The sequence below is a fragment of the Cherax quadricarinatus genome, chromosome 35 (assembly GCF_038502225.1).
Source record: "Cherax quadricarinatus isolate ZL_2023a chromosome 35, ASM3850222v1, whole genome shotgun sequence".
In the NCBI taxonomy this organism is placed as follows: domain Eukaryota; kingdom Metazoa; phylum Arthropoda; class Malacostraca; order Decapoda; family Parastacidae; genus Cherax; species Cherax quadricarinatus.
The window spans coordinates 11774573-11799527 of record NC_091326.1 but is presented as its reverse complement, the minus strand read 5'-3'; the positions used below and the strand labels follow the sequence as shown (position 1 = coordinate 11799527).

General features: G+C 38.7%; 1 protein-coding gene across 2 annotated transcripts in view; it reads right to left on the bottom strand.

The window, feature by feature from the left end:
* wal (electron transfer flavoprotein subunit alpha wal) overlaps positions 1 to 24955 on the bottom strand; it is a 48552-nt gene that overhangs the window by 14792 nt on the left and 8805 nt on the right. For both annotated transcript variants that reach the window (XM_053785364.2, XM_053785363.2), the window contains exons 5-7: positions 18972 to 19130; positions 11212 to 11349; positions 9774 to 9914 (exon numbers count right to left, since the gene is read on the bottom strand). In XM_053785364.2, the coding sequence (XP_053641339.1) occupies positions 9774 to 9914; positions 11212 to 11349; positions 18972 to 19130 (438 nt within the window). The remainder of the gene's footprint in view (positions 1 to 9773; positions 9915 to 11211; positions 11350 to 18971; positions 19131 to 24955) is intronic.

Sequence of the window (24955 nt, the reverse complement as noted above, 5' to 3'; positions counted from 1 at the left end):
AGTACTGGCACCTGAACATACTACTGGAATGAAAAAAGTTCGTTAACCGGGGGTCCACTGTATATTACTAATATCAGTTATTTCCCCACCAAGATAGGCCAAACCAAAGGACACACATTCACTAACTCATTCAGTACCTGTGTTGATTCTGCATATTTAATGACTTTCCAAACTGCATAATCCCCCACCCATCCTTCATAGTGAAGGCACTATACTTCCATACTAAAATTCAATTCTGTGAATTTTATTTGTAATAAATCACAAAGCTGAGATTAGAGTGATTCAGGAAAATATAAAGCTGATGCAACAGAAGTCATAGTCAGGAAGAGCTAGACTGGATACATGAATGGCTGTATTATAGTAATACATGGATGTATAATGGGGAAGTAGAAAAGAATCTTTCCTCCGTAAGCCATGCGTGTCGTATGAGGCAACTAAAATGCCGGGAACAATGGACTAGTAACTCCTGTAGAAAATACTAAAAAAAAAAAAGAGAAAAACTGTATAAAACCGGGATGCTTGAATGTAGCGCGGATGATAAGAAAGAGATGATTGCTAATGTTATAAATGAAAAGAAGTTGGATGTCCTAGCTCTAAGTGAAACAAAACTGAAGGGGGTTCGCAAGTTTCAGTGGGGAGAAATAAATGGGATTAAGTCAGGAGTATCTGAGACAGTTAGAGCTAAGGAAGGGGTAGCAATAATGTTGAAGGATTAGTTATGGAAGGAGAAGAGGGAATCTGAATGTATAAATTCAAGCATTATGTGTATGCACCTGGAGATGAGAAGAATGTAGAGGAGAGAGAGAAAGATTTTGGGAGATGTTAAGCGAGTGCATAGGAACTTTTGGACCAAGTGAGAGAGTAATTGTGGTAGGGGACCTAAATGCTAAAGTAGGAAAAACATTTAGAGAGGGTGTGGTAGGTAAGTTTGGGGTGCCAGGTGTAAATGATAATGGGAGCTCCTTTGATTGAACTTTGTATAGAAAGGAGTTTGGTTATAGGTAATACATACTTTCAGAAAAAAAGGATAAGTATACAAGATATGATAGTAATTTGTTGGACTACATACAGTGGACCCTCGGTTATCAGCCGTAATCCATTCCAGAAGGTCGGCCTAAAACCAAAATGGCGGAAAACCAAAATAATACACCTACCATCCGACTTATGACCTGCTCAACATATGACCACTCGACTTACGACCGTATTTTGTATGCAAATGTTCTGGGAAATAAACAACTGTTTGTGTTGTACACAAACAGTTGTTTATTTTCAAATTAATCCATTTTGGACACCCACAATTAAAGATTAACTATAGTTTTACATACACAAAACAATAAGAACTAAATAAAATTACTAATGAAATGGATAAATGAACATTTAAATCACTTTTACCTTTATTGAAGAGTCATGTTGGCGTATGCAAAACGGCAAGGGGAAGAGAGGGAGGCGAGTTTATTGTTTGGAGACAGGACAAAATGCTTAAATATGATGCTATTTTAACTCCACAGCTTATTTATCTTTCACAATTCATCTAATATGACATAACAACAATATTAATAACACAGAAACATGATATAAACTCTACATTACATATGTAATGTAGAGAACTGGTGGTGGTGTTGGGTTTATAAGGGCCACTGACAGCATAAGCTGTACATATGGTGGTGGTGGCTCTGCTACCACTATTCACACTGAAACAATGTACGTAATTTATAAGAAATATTTACACTTACTGGACCTTGGAGGAGATGCTGGCATTGGTTTAGGGTGGTGGAAGATATGCAGGGCAACATATATTGTCAGTGGCCCTATATACCTCCAACAACATTGGAAGAATCAGTTTCGTGATGTCCTTTTTCTGTCGCTTAATTGCTTAACTTACTTGCTACACTTTATCACTGGCTGGTGCTATAGCCTTTATCGGCTCTTGCTGCTTTAGTATCGTACATATCGTAGAATCACTGAAGAAGGCACATTCTACCCTTTCTCTTCCTCCTTCACTTTCATACTTTGCTATGGGTGGATGCATCCAATATGGTCGATAACTGAAATAACGGCCGATAACCAGGATAAAATTTTGGCCAAAAAACCGGGCGATAACCAAATTGGTCGGAACGGCCGATAACCGAGGGTCCATTGTACTGGTAGATAAAAGACTGTTGGGTAGACTTAAGGATGTACATGTTTATAGAGGTGCCACAGATATATTAGATCACTTTTTAGTTGTAGCTACAGTGAGAGTAAAAGGTAGATGGAATACAAGGAAAATAGAAGCAGCAAGTAAGAGAGAGGTGAAGGTTTATAAACTAAAGGAGTAGGCAGATAGGATAAGATATAAACAGCTATTGGAGGATAGATGGGCTAGTAAGGCAATGGAGTCAAAGACGTATGGGTAGGTTTAAGAATGTAGTGTTAGTGTTCAGCAGAAGTTTGTGGTTACAGGAAAGTGGGTGCAAGACGGAAGAAGAGCAATTGGTGGAATGATGTAAAGAGAGTAGTAAGGGAGAAAAGGTTAGCATATGAGAGGTTTTTAACAAAGTAGAAGTGATGCAAGGAGGGAGAAGAATATGGAGAGAAAGAGAGAGGGTAAGATAGTGGTAAAGCAATGTAAAAAGAGAGCAAATGAGAGAGTGGGTGAGATGTTATCAACAAATTTTGTTGAAAATAAGAAAAAGTTTTGGAGTGAGATTAGTAAGTTTAGGAAGACGAGGGAACAAATTTATTTGATAGTTAGTAACAGGAGAGGAGAGTTATTAAATGGAGAGTTAGAGGTATTGGGAAGATGGAGAGAATATTTTGAGGAATTGTTAAATGTTGATGAAGATAGGGAAGCTGTGATTTTGTGTATAGGGCAAGGAGGAACAACATCTTGTAGGAGTGAGGAAGAGCCAGTTGTTAGTGTGGGGGAAGTTCACGAGGCAGTGGACAGAATGAAAAGGGGTAAGGCAGCTGGGCTTGATGGGATAAAGACAGAAATGTTAAAAGCAGGTGGGAATATAGTTTTGGAGTGGTTGGTGCTTTCATTTAATAAATGTATGGAAGAGGGTAAGGTACCTTAGGATTGGCAGAGGGCATGCATAGTGCCTTTGTATAAAGGCAAAGGGGACAAAAGTGTGCAGAAATTATAGGGGAATAAATCTGTTGAGTGTAGGTAGTAGGTTGGTAGAGAGCAACCATCCAGGGGGTACTGCCATTTTGCCAAGTGAGTGTAAAACGAAAGCCTGTAATTGTTTTACACGATGGTAGGATTGCTGGTGTCTTTTGTCTGTCTCATAAATATGCAAGATTACAGGTACGTCTTGCCACTTCTTACACTTAGGTCACACTACACATACATGTGCAAGCATATATATACACACCCCTCTAGGTTTTCTTCTATTTTCTTTCTAGTTCTTGTTCTTGTTTATTTCCTCTTATCTCCATGGGGAATTGGAACAGAATTTTTCCTCCGTAACCCATGCGTGTTGTAAGAGGCAACTAAAATGCCGGGAGCAAGGGGCTAGTAACCCCTTCTCCTGTATATATTACTAAATGTAAAAGGAGAAGCTTTCGTTTTTCCTTTTTGGGCCACCCCGCCTCGGTGGGATACGGCCGGTGTGTTGAAAGAAGAAAGCTGTTGAGTGTGTGTAAAGATAGAAAGTTGAAAGTGAACATAGAAAAGAGTAAGGTGATGAGGGTATCAAATGATTTAGATAAAGAAAAATTGGATATCAAATTGGGGAGGAGGAGTATGGAAGAAGTGAATGTTTTCAGATATTTGGGAGTTGATGTGTCAGTGGATGGATTTATGAAGGATGAGGTGAATCATAGAATTGATGAAGAAAAAAAGGCGAGTGGTGCGTTGAGGTATATGTGGAGACAAAAAAACGTTATCTATGGAGGCAAAGAAGGGAATGTATGAAAGTATAGTAGTACCAACACTCTTATATGAGTGTGAAGCTTGGGTTGTAAATGCTGCAGCGAGGAGGCAGTTGGAGGCAGTGGAGATGTCCTGTCTAAGGGCAATGTGTGGTGTAAATATTATGCAGAAAATTAGGAGTGTGGAAATTAGGAGGTGTGGAGTTAATAAAAGTATTAGTCAGAGGGCTGAAGAGGGGTTGTTGAGGCGGTTTGGTCATTAGAGAGAATGGATCAAAGTAGAATGACATGGAGAGCAAGTAAATCTGTAGGGGAAGGAAGGCGGGGTAGGGGTCGCCCTGAAAAAGGTTGGAGGGAGGGGGTAAAGGAGGTTTTGTGGGCGAGGGGCTTGGACTTCCAGCAAGCATGCGTGAGCGTGTTAGATAGGAGCGAATGGAGACAAATGGTTTTTAGGACTTGACATGCTGTTGGAGTGTGAGCAAGGTAACATTTATGAAGGAATTCAGGGAAACCAGCAGGCTGGACTTGAGTCCTGGAGATGGGAAGTACAGTGCCTGCACTCTGAAGGAGGGGTGTTAATGTTGCAGTTTTATAACTGTAGTGTAAGCACAACTCTAGCAAGACGCTGATTAAGTAAATGATGAAAGTGCTTCTTTTTCGGGCCACCCTGCCTTGGTGGGAGACGGCTGATGTGTTAATAAATAAAAAATAATAGATATGGCATGAGTGTTGAAAAACCACGACAAACAAATTATTTTTTTTTTAACACAACAGCTGTTTCCCAAAAAGGCAGTGTGACCCAAAGACGACAACACATCTGCTCATTTTTTCCAGAAGTGTGCTGACACCACAGTCAGATTGCCCCTACGACTACTGTCCCCATCCCTCCTTCAGAGTGTAAGCACTGCACTTCTCATGTCCAGGAATCAAGTTTAGCTAACCAGTTTCCCTGAATCAAATCATAAAAGTTACCCTGCTCACACTCCAAAAGCTCTCTATTAAAAAACCACTTGTCTCCATTCACTATCTAATAAACTCACACAAACCTGCTGGATGCTGAAGCCTCTTGTACCCCATCCCTTCGACCATTCATGGGATATCCCTCTCTCCCTTCTATCTTCCACCTCAGATTTATACACCTTTGTCAACCTATTCCTGTCCATCTTCTCTACATGCCCAAACTACCTCTCCAACCCCCTCCTCAGCTCTCTGAATTATATCCTTGGTCACCCCACACTGCCTTTTAATTTCTACGCTCATAAATTCTCTGCACGATATTCACACAACACACTGTCAAACATGACATATCCACTGCATCTAGCTTCCTTTTCAATGCAGCATTTAAGCCCCCATTCCTCAGACCCATGTAAAAGTGTTGGTACCACTACTCTGGTACATTCATGTTTCTGCCTACATATATAAACTTCTTTCTTTTCCATAGATACTTCAATACACTACCAACCTTTTTGCCCTCATCTATTCTATGGTTCACCTCATCTTTCACAGATCCATCTACTGACATGTCCACTCCCAAATACTATATCTAAATACATCCACTTCTTCCCACACTCTCTCCCTCCCACTGGCCATTGTGGGTCACTCAGTGCAAAGAGTGGTTGATGCATGAACCTCCATCCACTAAATATGTCTAACCAATCAGGCTATTGTAAGCAAATCATGATGTACATCAGTCAAGAATCAGGGATACATATATTAGCATACAGAAAAAGGAATGGTGATGTAATGGAAAGAAAGATAAGGAGTGAAATAAATATGACAATGAAGGTACAATGCTGTATAATCATGGACTAAACGCTAAATAACACCTGTGAATTATTCTTATACGGTATTCAAAATAAATGCACTAAACCTACATGGTCATACAGTGTTTAAGTTACTTGTGAAGGAAGTATATCTGAAGGAATGTGAAGGCAGGAGAGGAAAGCAGTAAAAAGATGAATAGAGAGAAATGTGCAAGAAAGAATGGAATGCATGTGAATACTGCACAAAGAGTGGCAATGAGCAAGACCTAATGAAGCAGGTTTTTAGAAGGGAATGACTGACATACTGTAGCAGCACAAACGGAATAATTTACACCTAGCCTTTAAAATTAGCGAGATAGTGCTGTGAATATGTTGCATGAATTTGGAGGTATTACTTAACCCTTTCAGGGTCCCTAGGCCCTCTCCGAGACTTGTTCTCAGGTTCGCCAAAATTTCAAAAAAAAAAAAAAATTATTTTTCTTATGAAAAGAGTTTTTTTTTTTTAATCTTATAGGCTAAACAAAAATTTTTTACCATCAATATTTACCGAGATATGGAGGCGTGAAGTTGACAGAAAATGCCTTGTATATGGTAACATCGCCGACTGCCGGTCACCCGGTATTACTTTATTTTTTTAGGTACTATTTTCTATTATTTTTTAATTTTTTTTCCAAGTAACTTTTATGGCCTGTGAGACCAATATGATCACTATTTTGTAAGTTATTTCTTTTTCTATACTACACAATAACTGCATAAACACTGTTGTCACTGTTTTGTTTACAGAAAATATTTACACAAACGATATGAAATGTTATTACTATTTTTCTATATTTTATATACACATATACAGTCACAGGACATGTTTCTAGAAGTTCTGCAGCCTGTGGAAGTCTTTGAAACATGGTGTCATGCACAGTGGTGTTTTACACTCCTCACACATAAAACAAGTGTCTGTGTTGTTGTGGGTGTTTTTTTGTATGTGCACAGACGTAACACCTCTTCTGAGCCTTTTTCTTGAAAGCAGTAGCAGGCAGTTTTACCAGGAAGTGATCACCATGCTTCAGACGAGAAGGTAGTTCTTGATAATTTAGTGGGCGGTCTATTGCAGGTGTCGTTCCTTGGTACTTGAATACTATTTGTCTGATGACAGACAAACAAAATTCGCCATATGATGGTTTGTTTCTGGTCCTCATCTTATACTTACTATAAGCATTGAACATGGAAATGTCCAGAAGATAGAAAAAGTTTTTGTACCACTTATAACTCTTGCAAACACAATCAGGAAACCCAATCTGCATGTCACATTTGTCCACTAAGCGCATATTGAGGGTGTAATTAATCACAGCTGCAGGTTTTAGAATGGGTTCATTGCTGTCTCTATGCTGCCTGCCAGTGTTTGCCATTTCGTTAGGGTGAATTGATGACAACAGTGTGACATCTCGTTTGTCATGCCACCGAAATGTCATGATGTCATTGGCAGGAAACGCCTGCACCTCACCTCTACGAGTGCCAGCGTCAAACCTGGGCATATGTTTATGATTTGCATGCACTGTGCCACACACATCTGTCATGTTCACTTACAAAAAATTGCTGAGTGAGGGGCTTGTGTACCAGTTATCAGTATATATAATATATGCCCCTTACCAAGGTATGGTTCTATCATTGTTCTAACCACATCACCAGAGATGCCCAATAACTTCCTGGTATTTTGCAATGTATAACTTCCAGTGTACACAATAATATCCAATATCAGACCACTGTAACAATCACAAAGTACAAATAACTTTATACTAAAGCGTTTCCTCTTGCTTGGTATGGACTGCTTGAAAGAGAGTCTTCCTTTGAACAGAATCAAAGACTTGTCAATTACAAGCTTCCTGAAGGGATAAAAATACATATTGAATTTCTCTTTCAGATACACAAACACATTCCTAATCTTATATAACCTGTCGTTTCTGTCAGGCCTGGTTTTGTCTGAGAAGTGAAGCATACGTAATAATAGCACAAATCGATTCACTCCCATTATATCACTGAAACCTGGGGTTGCAATCAGGCAGTCTGTTGACCAGTATGATTTCACAATGTGCTTATAAACATGTGGCATAAGCATTATTGTGGCAAAGAAAAGATACATCTCAGCCACAGTTGTCTCCTCCCACTTGTGTAGACGTGATTTTGGTGAAAGTATTATGTTTGCCATGGTGTACTCATAGTATCTGTTGCTTTCCCTGACAAAAATTTCCATCAGGGGTTCGTCAAAGAATAACTCGAAACATTCCAGTTCACTGGCATTGTTCCCAAGTGTACAACATGGCAGTATTCCACTTTGGCTTTCATCAAACTGGTGAGAATTTGGAACAAAATTGACAGCTTCCTGCCAATCCCAGGTGCGGTCTGCTGGTGGGTACTGGATATTGACAGGTGGTTGTGGTTGTGGAGGTTGTGGTTGTGGAGGTTGTGGTTGTGGAGGCTGGTGTGGTGGGTGGGTGGGGGATGGTGGCCTTTGTTGTAGATCAGCTGAGGCAGCGGCATGGGTGGCAGCATGGGTGACAGCATGGCCCACTGCTGGTGCCTCACGGCCGGCACCACCACTATCACCACCATACACATTTTCCATCCCAATTGCAACACTATCATCGTCATTTTCACTGTCTGTTCCTGTTGTACAGCCACAGGATGTACTCCGAGATGTACTCCTTCCCCTTGGAATAGCATATGGCACACTACCAGAGTGCATATATCGTCATATATACTGACGCTTCACTGGAGAATATTTCACTTCACTATCACTATTGGAACTGGTTTCAAGAGCTTGTAGTTCATATTCACTATCACTATCATCACCAATGCTCACATCTGAGTCCGGGATTTGAGAAAATAGGAGTTTCCTCTTTGATTCTGGTACAACTGAATGTGAACAAGACAGCCCAGCAGCAGAGGTGGAAGGCTGAGGGTCGTCTGGGTTTTCCTCACTTTTACCGATATTATGGTCATTAGTTTCAGTCACAACCTCACCAAAACCTTGAAACTCATCTTCATCTGTATTAGAACTGTCACTGGGGAACAAAAGTGTCCCAATTCACCGAGGAGTGAGGAGCTTCTTACCGCGAGGCATGGTGAACAAGGTCTACTAAAATGGTGTTCCCACAATGTGCCACTGGGTCCCAGATTTTTTTTCTACCGCGCACACTGACCACACACACCCATTCTCTCACATCTAGGCCTACCAGCCTTTTCCCATGAGATTTGAAGGCGCTAGAATTTATGCGGACTAGTACGTCAAAAACCCTGGTGCGTAAGCCGTACTAGTATGGCCGAAACCCTGAAAGGGTTAACTGTGACGTTTCCATGCATGCTGGATGTTATATTGGAATAGCCATAACTGACTATCTGAAAACCTCCTTTCCTACAATGGTTCTCTTCATTTATTGGTGAATGCCTTCCATCTACATGAACATTAAAGCTGATCTAATATCAGACATCAGTAATGGACAATAACTCAAAATTTGAAGATGAAACTCTAGAAGTTTTGGTCCATCCTTACTTGATAAAAGTCTAGACCAGTCCAAAACATCACCTAAAATTTCCTCTCCAAGTTGTGGGTTAATTATCAATTGTTACAGTTAGAAAACTGTGGTTTATTCTACATAGTATTAAAAGGCCCCTAAATACAGTGGCCCTAATAAAAGCAAAATGAGAATAGTAATGGAAAGCCTCACCCTATATAGCTATTTAACATTCTCATTAGTAAGACAATATGAACAATTTGTGTGTTAACCCCAGAGAGTTATTAATACAAAGGAATCCAAGAAAGTACAGGAATGTGGCTTATTATAATGAAGCCTTTTCTAACCCTCCTCCCTCAAGGGAGGTTCCCTGATACTGTGCTTCAATTCCTTGAATTGAGTCAGAGTTCCTTCCATTCCTCTAGGAGCTGTATGACCCCTATGGGTTTAGTCCTCCCCCATGAATGTAAAAATAATAATTCTAACCCCTCACCATATAAATAGAGCCTATTTTAACCTTCATATAAAATTATTAAAATATTACTAAGTGAACAGAGCATCTTCATCAAATTAAAATACTGTCTCTTTTCTTAGCCTACATCAGAACAAATTTCTGTTAAAACAATTAGTTACTCTTTGTACAAACCTGAAAAATGGGAGCCTCAGGATCTTTGTTGATAGCCACAATTGTCTTTGAATCCTTCATGCCAGCCAAGTGTTGGATAGCCCCACTGATTCCCACAGCTATATACAATTCAGGAGCCACAATTTTTCCAGTCTGGCCAACCTAAATGGTAAACTTCATTTATTTTTTTTTTCTATCATATTAGGCATTGTTTCAAATCTTCATTATAATGGTACTGTACTAGTATAATGTACAAACAGAAATCTTTAGATACAAATGCAGGCTTCAGCATAACTTAACAGAATTACTGATAGTTTTCTACTAGATTATGTAAAATAAATCTCAGCCAATAAATTGTACTATTTCTGTCAAATACTGTAAATTATATTTATAAATGCTATGCAGGCTGTATGATAATTACCTTACAACTCATATGTACACATCATACAAAATTTTTAATTTTTCTAAATGTGGGAAACAATGCATGCCTGCACAAGGGTATTTTTCATAAAAAAACTAATCGGGAAATTGCAAAGCACATGAGAGATTTTGTTTAAGAGGAAAATGGGGTGCTACAAGGCTCAGTGCTTCTTCCAATAATTTTTCTAATGTTTATGCTGGTAAATGACTTACCAGAGGAAATTAGGAACTATGTACATGAACTTGTAGATCATGCAAAAATCCCATGCAAGATAAATGACAAAAAATGACTAAACCTACAAGAAGACCTGGACAAATCATAACCAGAAAATGATAAAATACAAAGTGAAAAAAAAAACAGCTTTCAAATAACATTTACAGTATATGAATACAGAAATGCTGAAAAAAGCTGCTCACAGCATACATCAAACCAAAACTGGAAAGGCAGCAATTTTTTAGTGTCTGTACCTTAAAAAATATTTAGAGAGAGAAAATTCAAATACAAGCTATGGAATGGCTCCCAGTGTAAACAAAAAAATACAAGATAAAAGCACTGGTTATACCATCTGATAGAAGGTAGATATGCTAGCCATATTCAAGATCAGGGAAGATATGACAAAAAAAAAAAAATGAGAAGGAAGACTTCCTAACTCTAACTAGAATAACAAAGGCTATAACTACAAGCTAAGAAACAATAATTACTGAAGTGAGATTAGAATATTTTGCTTTGCAAACAGTGGTAGGTCCATGGAATGGGCTACAAGTGGAAGTAGTAAGTACCACAGCCACTGGAAACTTTAAAAACTTTATGACAGACTTAATGCTAAAGAAAAAATGTAATGCCAATAGTTTAGCTTTGCTCCTGCACCTACAAATAGGTTATTACACTGATTGCTAAATATTCATTATTTTTGTAACAATCATTCTGTTTTTAATTTCTCAATGACATTAAGTGCATAATTCCTTTTACCAGTACTTTACTATATTAATTTTAAAACCATTCTCATATATACAAAATACTTTTATGAATGTACTGTACCTGCATATCATTAGGAACAAAGCCTGCATCAACAGCTGCCCTAGATGCACCTACAGCTGCACTGAGTTTATCAGCAAGTGTGTACAATAACTGGAAGTTCTCTCCACTCTTCATGCCTCGACCTCCACTTATGACAGTCTAGAAGCAAATATCAAAACAAGGGCCTTTTACTACATGCAAATAAGAATATATACTTGTCAAAATACAGTATATCTATTTAAACTTAACCCTTAAACTGTCCAAACGTAGATCTATGTTCGCATGCGTAGTGCTCCGAACATTGATCTACATTCAATTTTACATTGTTTCTTATGTAAAAAAAAATGTAGATCTATGTTCGGAGCGCTACGCACACAAATGAAGATCTATGTTTGGACAGTTTAAGGGTTAATAACAAATTGGTGAATCAAGGACACAATTAGATTAAGACTTTTTTTTTTTTCAACAAGTCGGCCATCTCCCACCTACGCAGGGTGACCCAAAAAGAAAGAAAATCCCCAAAACCAAAATACTTTCATCATCATTCAACACTTTCACCTCACTAATACATAATCACTGTTTTTGCAGAGGTGCCCAGATACAACAGTTTAGAAGCACATATAAAGATACAATATAAAAAGTGACCTGAAATAATACAGTGGAACCTCGCCTAACGAACGCATCGCATAACGTTAAATCCGCCTAGCGATACATTTTAACGCAAAAATTTTGCCTCGGCTAGCGCTAAAAAACTCGCTCAATGCGGTTCATTCGAGACGCGTCCATGTGCGGCCTGAGCCCGCCTCACTTGTTCCGTGGGTGCCAGTGTTTACAAGTCAGCCACCGCAGTCGCTTCCAAGCATACAATCGGAACATTTCATATTATCACATCCTTTTAAGTGATTGCACCTGCAAAATAAGTCACCATGGGCCCCAAGAAAGCTTCTAGTGCCAACCCTACAGCAAAAAGAGTGAGAATTACTATGGATATGAAGAAAGAGTTCATTGCAAAGTATGAAAGTGGAGTGTGTGTCTCCAAGCTGGCCAGGTTGTACACAAAACCCCAATCAACCATTGCTAATATTGTGGCCAAGAAAACTGCAATCAAGGAAGCTGTTCTTGCCAAAGGTGCAACTTTGTTTTCGAAACAGAGATCGCAAGTGATAGAAGATGTTGAGAGACTGTTATTGGTGTGGATAAACGAAAAACAGATAGCAGGAGATAGCATCTCTCAAGCAATCATATGTGAAAAGGCTAGGAAGTCGCATGACGAGTTAATTAGAAAAATGCCTGCAACTAGTGATGATATGAGTGAATTTAAGGCCAGCAAAGGTTGGTTTGGGAGATTTAAGAATCATAGTGGCATACATAGTGTGATAAGGCATGGTGAGGCTGCCAGTTTGGACCACAAAGCGGCTGAAAAATATGTGCAGGAATTCAAGGAGTACATAGACAGTGAAGGACTGAAACCAGAACAAGTGTTTAATTGTGACAAAACAGGCCTGTTTTGGAAGAAAATGCCAAACAGGACGTACATTACTCAGGAGGAAAAGGCACTCTCAGGACATAAGCCTTTGAAAGACAGGCTTACTCTGTTGATGTGTGCCAATGCTAGTAGTGATTGCAAAGTGAAGCCTTTATTGGTGTATCACTCTGAAACTCCCAGAGTGTTCAGGAAAAACAATGTCCTCAAGGCTAATTTGTGTGTGCTGTGGAGAGCAAACAGTAAGGCATGGGTCACTAGGGACTTTTTCTATGACTGGTTACACCATGCATTTGCCCCACTGTGAAAAATTACCTAACTGAAAAGAAATTAGACCTTAAGTGCCTCCTGGTATTAGACAATGCTCCTGGTCATCCTTCAGACGTGGCAGAGCGACTTTCTGCGGAAATGAGCTTCATTAAGGTCAAGTTTTTGCCTCTTAATACCACTCCTCTCCTGCAGCCCATGGACCAGCAGGTCATTTCTAACTTCAAGAAACTGTACACAAAAGCTATGTTTGAAAGGTGCTTTGTAGTGACCTCAGAAACTCAAGTGACACTAAGAGAGTTTTGGAGAGATCGCTTTAGCATCCTCAATTGTGTAAACATTATAGGTAAGGCTTGGGAGGAAGTGACTAAGAGGACCTTGAACTCTGCTTGGAAGAAACTGTGGCCAGAATGTGTAGACAAAAGGGATTTTGAAGGGTTTGAGGCTACCCCTGGGAATCCTATGCCAGTTGAGGAATCCATTGTGGCATTGGGGAAGTCCTTGGGGTTGGAGGTTAGCGGGGAGGATGTAGAAGAGTTGGTGGAGGATGACAATGAAGAACTAACCACTGATGAGCTGCTAGATCATCTTCAACAGCAAGAGGCCACACCTGAGGAAACTGCTTTGGAGGAGGGGATAGAGAAATTGAGGAAGTTGCCTACTTCAAAGATTAAGGAAATGTGTGCAATGTGGCTTAAAGTGCAAACCTTTTTTCATGAAAATCACCCTCACACTGCTATTGCAAGCCGTGTTGGCAACCTGTACAATGACAATGCTGTGAAACACTTTAAGAATGTCATAAAGGAACGGGAGGTACAGGCCTCTATGGACAGATATGTTGTGCGACAGAGGTCCAGTGACTCTGAAGCTGGTCCTAGTGGCATTAAAAGAAGAAGGGAAGTAACCCCGGAAAAGGACTTGCCACCTCAAGTCCTAATGGAAGGGGATTCCCCTTCTAAACACTAACACCATCAACACTCTCCCCTCCTCCCATCCCATCAATCATCACCAGATCTTCAATAAAGGTAAGTGTCATGTAACTGTGCATGTCTTCTTCAGTTTGTGTGTATTAAAATTAATATTTCGTGTGGTAAAAGTTTTTTTTGTTCATACTTTGGGGTGTCAGGAACGGATTAATTTGATTTCCATTATTTCTTATGGGGAAAATTAATTCGCTTAACAATAATTTCGCCTAACGTTGAGCTCTCAGGAACGGATTAATAGCGTTAGGCGAGGGTCCACTGTATAATAAACTCCATACAGAATATAATATCAGGGCACCAATTATATATATACCGTCCTATTACACATCCCTCCAAACTGGCAATATCCCAAACCCCTCCTTTAAAGTGAGGGCACTGTACTTCCTCTTTCCAGAACTCAAGTCCGACTATATAAAAATAACCGGTTTCCCTGAATCCCTTCACTAAATATTACCCTGCTCACACTCCAACAGCTCGTCAGGTCCCAAAAACCATTCGTCTCCACTCAATCCTATCCAACACACTCATGCACGCTTGCTGGAAGTCCAAACCCCTCGCCCACAATACCTCCTTTACCCTCTCCCTCCAACCTTTCCAACCTTTCCCTACAGCTTTATACGCTCTCCATGTCATTCTACTTTGAGCCATTCTCTCTAAATGACCAAACCACCTCAACAACCCCTCTTCGGTCCTCTAATACTTATATTAACTCCACACCTTCTATTAATTTCCACACTTCGAATTCTCTGCATAACATTTACACCACACATTGCCCTTAGACAGGACATCTCCACTGCCTCCAACCGCCTCCTCGCTGCAGCATTTACAACCCAAGCTTCACACCCAAATAAGTGTTGATACCACTATACTTTCATCCATTCCCTTCTTTGCCTCCACTGATAATGCTTTTTTGTCTCCACATATACCTCAATGCACCACTCACCTTTTTTTCCCTCATCAATTCCATGGTTAACCTCATCCTTCATAAACCCATCCGCTGACACATCAACTCCCAAATATCTGAAAACATTCACTTCTTCCATACTCCTTCTCTCCAAAGTGATATCCAATTTTTCTTTATCTAAATCATTTGATACCCTCATCACCTTATCTATGTTTACTTTCAACTTTCTACCTATACACACCCTCCCAGACTCGTCAACTAACCTTTGCAACTTTACTTTAGAATCACCCACAAGCACAGTATCATCAGCTAAAAGTAACTGTGTCAACTCCCATTTTGCTTTTGATTCCCCAAAATTTAATCCCACCCCTCTCCCCAACACCCTAGCATTTACTTCTTTTACAACCCCATCTATAAATATATTAAACAACCATGGTGACATTATTTACCTTAACCCTTTGACTGTTCTGGTTGTATATATACATCTTACGAGCCACCCTGTTTGATGTATATATACTCATAAATTCTAGCGGCTTCAAATCAAGCAGGAGAAAGCTGGTAGGCCCACCTGTGAGAGAATGGGTCTGTGTGGTCAGTGTGCACCATATAATAAAAATCCTGCAGCACGCAGTGCATAATGAGTAAAAAAGAAATTCCGACCGTTTTTTTAATTAACCCTTAATCTGTCCAAACAGATCTACATTCACATGCATAGTGCTCCAAAAGTAGATCCATGTTTTTTTACATATTTTCAAATATAACCAAAAAAATGTAGATCTAAGTTTTTTTACACGTTTTCAAATGTAAAAAAAAAAAGGAGGTCTACATTTTTTTACATTCAAATGTTGAAAAAACATAGATCTACGTTTGGACAGTTTAAGGGTTAAAATGCCGACTTTGTGGTCTATTTCCGTATAGTATTTATGGTTGTATTCTTGTTTTCTTGGTCTCATTTGATAGAATGGAAAACATATTATAGAAATAGAGGTGATTTTGATTGGTTTTACTATGAAAAGAACCTTGAAATGGAGCTCAAAGTAAGGGAAATGTTTGATTTTTGCCGATGTTCAAGAGTAAACAAATGTCATTTTCCAATAAATGTCCAAGTAGCTATTCTAATATGCAGTCATGAATGGGTTGACATTATTTATACAATTATTACAATATTGCAGTAGTCTGCATAACAGTAAATCTTCTATTTTTTGTTTGATTAAAAATTCAAAATAGAAAGTAAGAGTAATAATATCAGAGGGGCCTGGAGATGTGACTGATGAACAAAAAAAATTTTATTTTAAAGCCAGGAATGTCTGCATTGCTCATTCTGGACCCTATTTTGAAATTGTCATATTTTTTAATTTTTGTGAAATTGGCCAAATTGCAAATTTCTGACTACGTTATTGGGTAGTTGAAATCGGTAAATGGGCAGTTTCTTGTACTCATTTGATAGAAAAAATGGAGTTCTAAAGAAATAGCTATGAGTTTGGTCGACTGGAACAATGGAATTAGGCGAAAATAGGGCTCAAAGTGGGCAAAATCGCCGATTTGTAAATATCGCCGAGGTCGCTAACTTCATGAGAGCATAATTCCATCAGTTTTCCATCAAATTTCATTCTTTTGGTGTCATTACAATCAGGAAAAGATTCTCTACCATTTCATAATTTTTTTTTTCTTTTTTTTGGAAATTTTGCGACACCAGGAGACACCTCAGAATTTGGGGTTGCAACAGTCAATGGATTGATTACATTTCACTTGCTGTGAGACTAACAAGTATTCAAGGTCTACAGTATGTGAAACACCATTAAATAAAAGGATTACTGTTCACTGTATATCTTAGAATCCCATTTGCTGACGTTTGCTATCTACCAACAAATACGTATAGAGAATTAGTTATCAAAATGAGACTTTTTTTTTTTTAACACACTGGCTGTCTCCTACCAAAGTTAGGTAAACCAAAAAACAAGGAAATACATTCACCATCATTCATTCAATAACTCTTGCCAAAAGTCCAGAGACATCACAATTCAAATGACCTTCCAAACTACAACAAACCCATTCCTCCGTCAGAGTGCAAGCACTATACTTCCCATCTCTAGGATTCAAGTTTGGCTAACCAGTTTTCCTGAATCCTTTCATAAATGTAACTCTCCTTACACTCCAACACTATATCAGGCCATAACAACCACTTGTCTCCACTTACTTGAATCTAAAATGCTCTTACACCCTTCCTGGATGATTAAACCCATAGTATTAAATCTCCTTTGTCCCCTTCCTGCAACCTTTCTTTGGACAACCCTTACCCCTCCTTCCTTCCACCCCAGAATTATACAATCCTCTTAATTTCCCAAAAACACAAAATAACAGTCTCACAAAGGGCAAATAATATACACATTGTGAAAAAACTCATGGAAAATATTTGTCTATTTTATTAAAAAACTTAAATGGTATATGAACTTACAAATGGAACTAACTTTTTTTAACACATCACTGAGGAAGGGTGACCCAGAAAAGAAACACTTTTACCATCATTTACACATCACTGTCTTTGCAGAGGTGCCAGATATGATAGCTTAGGTGTCACTCCAAACAGCCAATATCCCAAACCCCTCCTTTAAAGTGTGGGCATTGTACTTTCCACCTCCAGGACTCTAAGTCTGGCTAACTAGTTTCCTTGAATCTCTTCACAAAATATTACCCTGCTCACACCCCAACAACTCATCAGGTCCCAAAAAATATCTGTCTCCATACCGGTAATTAATATTTCTAGAACCATAATTTCTGCCTCAAATTGCTGCAACACCCTTTAACCCTTTCAGGGTCGAGAGGCCCTCTCCTAAACTCGTTCTCAGGGTTGAAAATTTTTCGGAAAAAACAAAAAAAAATTATTTTTTTCTAATGAAATGATAGAGAATCTTTTCCCAATCATAATGACACCAAAAGTACGAAATTTGATAGAAAACTTACAGAATTATGCTCTCGTGAAGTTAGTGGTCTCGACGATGTTTACGCATCGGCGATTTCGCCCACTTTGAGCCCAATTTTCAGCCAATTTCAGTATACTAGTCAACAAAAATCATATCTATTTTGCTAGAACTCCATTTTTTCTATCAAATGAGTACAAGAAGCCACCCATTTACCAATTTCAAGTATCCAATAAAGTGGTCAGAAATTGGCAATTTTGCCAATTTCACACAAATTTCAGAAGATGCCAATTTCCAAATAGGGTCCAGAATAAGCAAGACAGACATTCCTGGCACTAAAATAACATTTTCTCTGTTCATTAGTCACGTCCCCAGGTCCCTCTTACATCTCTTTTGCTTTCCACTTTGAAATTTTATTCTCAAAAAATAGAAGATTTACTGTTATGCAGACTACTGCATTAGTATAGAAATAGTGTAGAAATGGTATAAATAATATAAGTGCAATTGTGAAAGAATATTAGACTCACCAGTTGATGTGTTTTGGACACTTGGCATAATTTGTTTACTCTTGAAATTTGGTAAAAATCAAACATTCCTGCTATTTTGAGCTCAATTTCAAGGTACATGTACTTTTCATTATGAAACCAATTAAAATCATCTCAATTTCTGTAATATGTCTTCCATTCTATAAAATGAGACCAGGAAAACTAGAATACAACCATAAATACCATATGAAAATACACTGCAAAGTCTCTCTTTTAAACCAAAAACACGGTCGGAGTTTTTTTTTCCTCATTATGCACTGTGTGCTGCAGGATTTGTTTTATACTGTCCACACTGATCACACAGACCCATTCTTTCATATGTAGGCCTACCAGCTTTCTCTCACTAGATTTGAAGGCACTAGAATTTAGGCATTCTAGTGCGTCAATAACCCTGGTGCGAAAGCCATACTAGTACGTCGGAAACCCTGAAAGGGTTAAAGCTGTGATCAAAATTTTTTACACAAATCTACCCATCTGGAGTATGTACTGTCAGTAACTATGTGATGTTTCAACAAATCCACACATTGATAATGATCTGGACAAAAATTTTAACTGCATGAATAGAAACAATAATTTGTGTCTTTTCACTGATACAAAATGCACTCTAAAATTAGGGTGTATTCATTTCATGAGTTAATGAGAAAATGCTTGATGAAAATAGCACTAATAAGAAAAACTGACCTTAGCAGCAGTTAATTCTGGACGGTCAGATTTTGATAATTCCTGACCGATGAATGCTGACAAACCAACAGGGAGGTCAGTTACTGCCACATCCTCACTACTAGTATTTCCACCCTCAAGACTAGCTGCCTCAAAGTTGGTCCCTCTCACTGTGATAACCTGGAATAAGACTGTATGTTTGACATACTGTATAAACAAGTGGGGCAATATGAACAGTAACTTCTAAACATTTACAAGATTACAGATCATTATTTTAAAGTCATTTCATTTTATTGTGGAAAACTTTGCTATTCATGATATAAACTCAAACATTTGTGACTTCTGTAGTTTACCTCATCTTTCATAGACATCTTTTCCTCCCCACATGACAGATCCACTTCCAAATATCTGAACATATTTACTTCCACAATATTTCCTCCCTCCAATCTTATATCCAGTCTTTCACTGTCAATATTTTTTGTTACTCTCATCACCTTGCTCTTATGTTCACCTTTAATTTCCATCTTTTACATACCCTCCCAAATTGCTCCACCAACCTTTGGAACTTCTTTTTAGAATGTCTCAAAAGAACTGGGCCATTAATTTTATAAAATACTGATTGTAGTATTATCTGCACTGAAACTTATCAGAATTCAATGAAGACTTAATAAAATCTGGTTATAAAATACTAAATCTAACACCTAGTTTTTTTTTTTTTTCAATGAACAGGCCTTATCTCACTAAAGCAGGGTGACCTAAAAAGAAAAACAAAAGTTTCTCTTTTTAAATTTAGTAATTTATATAGGAGAAGGGGGGTCACAAGCCCCCTTGCTCCCGGCATTGTAGTCGCCTCTTACGACATGCATGCTTACACAGGAAGAATACTGTTCCACTTCCCATGGAGATAAGAGGAAATAAACAAGACCAAGAACTATGAAGAAAATAAAAGAAAACCCAGAGGTGTATGTATATTCAGTAGGGCCCCACTTATACAGCAGGTTAGGTTCCAGGCTACTGCTGTGAAGTGGAACACCTTTTTTTTTTTCCACTTATATATGCATATAAATACTGATGAATAAATAAATAAATAAATAAATGATGTAGGGCGAAATGACAGTAGTTTGTTGGATTATGTATTGGTAGATAAAAGACTGTTGAGTAGACTTCAGGATGTACATGTTTATAGAGGGGCCACAGATATATCAGATCACTTTCTAGTTGTAGCTACACTGAGAGTAAAAGGTAGATGGGATACAAGGAGAATAGAAGCATCAGGGAAGAGAGAGGTGAAGGTTTATAAACTAAAAGAGGAGGCAGTTAGGGAAAGATATAAACAGCTATTGGAGGATAGATGGGCTAATGAGAGCATAGGCAATGGGGTCGAAGAGGTATGGGGTAGGTTTAAAAATGTAGTGTTAGAGTGTTCAGCAGAAGTTTGGGGTTACAGGAAAGTGGGTGCGGGAGGGAAGAGGAGCGATTGGTGGAATGATGATGTAAAGAGAGTAGTAAGGGAGAAAAAGTTAGCATATGAGAAGTTTTTACAAAGTAGAAGTGATGCAAGGAGGGAAGAGTATATGGAGAAAAAGAGAGAGGTTAAGAGAGTGGTGAAGCAATGTAAAAAGAGAGCAAATGAGAGAGTGGGTGAGATGTTATCAACAAATTTTGTTGAAAATAAGAAAAAGTTTTGGAGTGAGATTAACAAGTTAAGGAAGCCTAGAGAACAAATGGATTTGTCAGTTAAAAATAGGAGAGGAGAGTTATTAAATGGAGAGTTAGAGGTATTGGGAAGATGGAGGGAATATTTTGAGGAATTGTTAAATGTTGATGAAGATAGGGAAGCTGTGATTTTGTGTATAGGGCAAGGAGGAATAACATCTTGTAGGAGTGAGGAAGAGCCAGTTGTGAATGTGGGGGAAGTTCGTGAGGCAGTAGGTAAAATGAAAGGGGGTAAGGCAGCCGGGATTGATGGGATAAAGATAGAAATGTTAAAAGCAGGTGGGGATATAGTTTTGGAGTGGTTGGTGCAATTATTTAATAAATGTATGGAAGAGGGTAAGGTACATAGGGATTGGCAGAGAGCATGCATAGTTCCTTTGTATAAAGGCAAAGGGGACAAAAGAGAGTGCAAAAATTATAGGGGGATAAGTCTGTTGAGTATACCTGGTAAAGTGTATGGTAGAGTTATTATTGAAAGAATTAAAAGTAAGACGGAGAATAGGATAGCAGATGAACAAGGAGGCTTTAAGAAAGGTAGGGGGTGTGTGGACCAGGTGTTTACAGTGAAACATATAAGTGAACAGTATTTAGATAAGGCTAAAGAGGTCTTTGTGGCATTTATGGATTTGGAAAAGGCGTATGACAGGGTGGATAGGGGGGCAATGTGGCAGATGTTGCAGGTGTATGGTGTAGGAGGTAGGCTACTGAAAGCAGTGAAGAGTTTTTACGAGGATAGTGAGGCTCAAGTTAGAGTACATAGGAAAGAGGGAAATTATTTCCCAGTAAAAGTAGGCCTTAGACAAGGATGTGTGATGTCACCGTGGTTGTTTAATATATTTATAGATGGGGTTGTAAGAGAAGTAAATGCGAGGGTCTTGACAAGAGGCATGGAGTTAAAAGATAAAGAATCACACATAAAGTGGGAGTTGTCACAGTTGCTCTTTGCTGATGACACTGTGCTCTTGGGAGATTCTGAAGAGAAGTTGCAGAGATTGGTGGATGAATTTGGTAGGGTGTGCAAGAGAAGAAAATTAAAAGTGAATACAGGAAAGAGTAAGGTTATGAGGATAACAAAAATATTAGGTGATGAAAGAATGGATATCAGATAGGAGGGAGAGAGTATGGAGGAGGTGAATGTATTCAGATATTTGGGAGTGGACGTGTCAGCGGATGGGTCTATGAAGGATGAGGTGAATCATAGAATTGATGAGGGGAAAAGGGTGAGTGGTGCACTTAGGAGTCTGTGGAGACAAAGAACTTTGTCCTTGGAGGCAAAGAGGGAAATGTGTGAGAGTATAGTTTTACCAACACTCTTATATGGGTGTGAAGCATGGGTGATGAATGTTGCAGCAAGGAGAAGGCTGGAGGCAGTGAAGATGTCATGTCTGAGGGCAATGTGTGGTGTGAATATAATGCAGAGAATTCGTAGTTTGGAAGTTAGGAGGAGGTGCGGGATTACCAAAACTGTTGTCCAGAGGGCTGAGGAAGGGTTGTTGAGGTGGTTCGGACATGTAGAGAGAATGAAGCGAAACATAATGACTTCAAGAGTGTATCAGTCTGTAGTGGAAGGAAGGCAGGGTAGGGGTCGGCCTAGGAAAGGTTGGAGGGAGGGGGTAAAGGAGGTTTTGTGTGCGAGGGGCTTGGACTTCCAGCAGGCGTGCGTGAGCGTGTTTGATAGGAGTGAATGGAGACGAATGGTTTTTAATACTTGACGTGCTGTTGGAGTGTGAGCAAAGTAACATTTATGAAGGGGTTCAGGGAAACCGGCAGGCCGGACTTGAGTCCTGGAGATGGGAAGTACAGTGCCTGCACTCTGAAGGAGGGGTGTTAATGTTGCAGTTTAAAAACTGTAGTGTAAAGCACCCTTCTGGCAAGACAGTGATGGAGTGAATGATGGTGAAAGTTTTTCTTTTTCAGGCCACCCTGCCTTGGTGGGAATCGGCCAGTGTGATGATAAAAAAAAAAAAAATACTAGATAAGTTTACACTAACATATATTAAGTTAGCAACAGAACTAGGCATTAAAAAAAAAAACAATAAAAAAGTAAAATACACATATAGTACACTCATTACTTACCTTAAAATATTTGTAGTCTTAATCTAGGGTGAGATGAGTAGTATTTATTGTAAGAAATCAAATGTGGTATGTATGGTAGTCAGCCAGGCTACCATACCAGGCCACCCCACCCACACATAATATTCTATGACATTTAAGAATCCCAGAGCGATAAAATACATATACAGTTCACTCATTACTTACCTTAAAACATTTGTAGTCTTAATGTAGGGTCAGATGTAAACGAGATAAAACGAATATATGAGAGAGAGAGAGAGAATGAGTGCATGAGAGAGGACAGGCGCGAAGTTATGTAAACAAACCAGGCGAACACGTCTAGTTTGTATACAAGTTACATTGTGTGCAAGTTGTCTCTACATTGATACGGTAGAATAAATAAAGAGGAACACTCCTATTCTCATGTAGCACCATTTTTAGAAGAAATGACACTCTGAGTGAAGGCATACGAAAGGAATAATTTTCTACAGTTAGCCCCAGTAACACATTTTCTCTTATGTTGGACTAGAGAAAACGTTATTCTTGCCGTCACTCGTACAACTTGTCTGGCTACCATATCTCAAATTTACGTTAATTTATTCTACTGTGGGGTATATTTATCATCTTTATATGTTACGTCTCCATGGGGAAGTGGAACAGAATTCTTCCTCCGTAAGCCATGCGTGTCATAAGAGGCGACTAAAATGCCGGGAGCAAGAGGCTAGTAACCCCTTCTCCTGTATATATTACTAAATGTAAAAGAAGAAACTTTCGTTTTTCCTCTTGGGCCACCCCGCTTCAGTGGGATACGGCCGGTGTGTTGAAAGAAAGAAATATGTTACGTATCATTTTTATTGTATAATTTTGAAAAAATATCATAGATGGATTAATGAAAATGTGTACAGTATAACATAATATATGACACTTAGTAGGTAGTAGGTTGGTAGACAGCAACTACTTAGGGAGGTACTACCATCTTGCCAAGTGAGTGTAAAACGAAAGCCTGTAATTGTTTTACATGATGGTAGGATTGCTGGTGTCCTTTTTTCTGTCTCATAAACATGCAAATTTCAGGTACGTCCTGCTACTTCTACTTACACTTGGGTCACACTACACATACATCTACAAGCATATATAGACACACCCCTCTGGGCTTTCTGCTATTTTCTTTCTAATTCTTGTTCTTGTTTATTTCCTCTTATCTCCATGGGGAAGTGGAACAGAATTCTTCCTCCATAAGCCATGCATGTTGTAAGAGGAGACTAAAATGCCAGGAGCAAGGGGCTATTAACCCCTTCTCCTGTATAAATTACTAAATTTGAAAAGAGAAACTAGTTTTTCTTTATGGGCTACCCTGCCTCGGTGGGATACGGCCGGTTTGTTGAAAGAAAGAAGATACGACACTTAATGAGACTTAGTGATTATTATTATCATTACTAACATGGCATCTCTTACTGATTTTAATGTGTACCTGCATGCCAGCACAATAAGTTTATTTAGGTATACATATATATAATTATCAGAGTAGACATATATAAATATGAAATAACTTTTAAAAACAATTGAAATTTTGGAGTCTCCAGACATAATGGAGAGATCTGGTGCTTACGGAGCTCACAGAGAATATAAACAAACCAAGTGGGATGCGGTGACTGTATTAGAAAGTCAAGTGGGGGCAGCCGTATAGCGAGTTTTGGTCATAATTTGAAATGTCCGTATTAGCAGAACGCCTTAGAACAAAATGCTGTAAAGCAGGGCCCTACTGTATATGTTTACCTGGATGTACATGCATGTGTAGTGTGACCTAAGTGCAAGTAGAAGTAGCAAGATATACCTGGTATCCCAGGTGTTTCTGAGATAGAAAAAAATACACCAGCAATCCTAAGATCATGTAAAACAATTACAGGTTTTCATTTCCAGGAATATCAAATTAATTTTGTGAACGTACAATGTTAAAAACAAGTGTTTTTTAAACATATATTCAGTATTAAATCTAACAAGTATAGTAACTCAGGGAACAGACAGGGTTCAAACCTATGGCAAACAGGTCCTAAAACATGCAGGCCAATCCTCTCAATAGTAGTTCACACAGGCTTAACACTTTGCCATTTGCCTGAGTTATTTACAATCATGTAATATAAGACATTATATAACTCTAAACTACAAGTGTATCAAATATGAAGAAATTTATTCTATAATTTCCGAAAATTTGACCAAAAACATCTAATGAAAAAGAG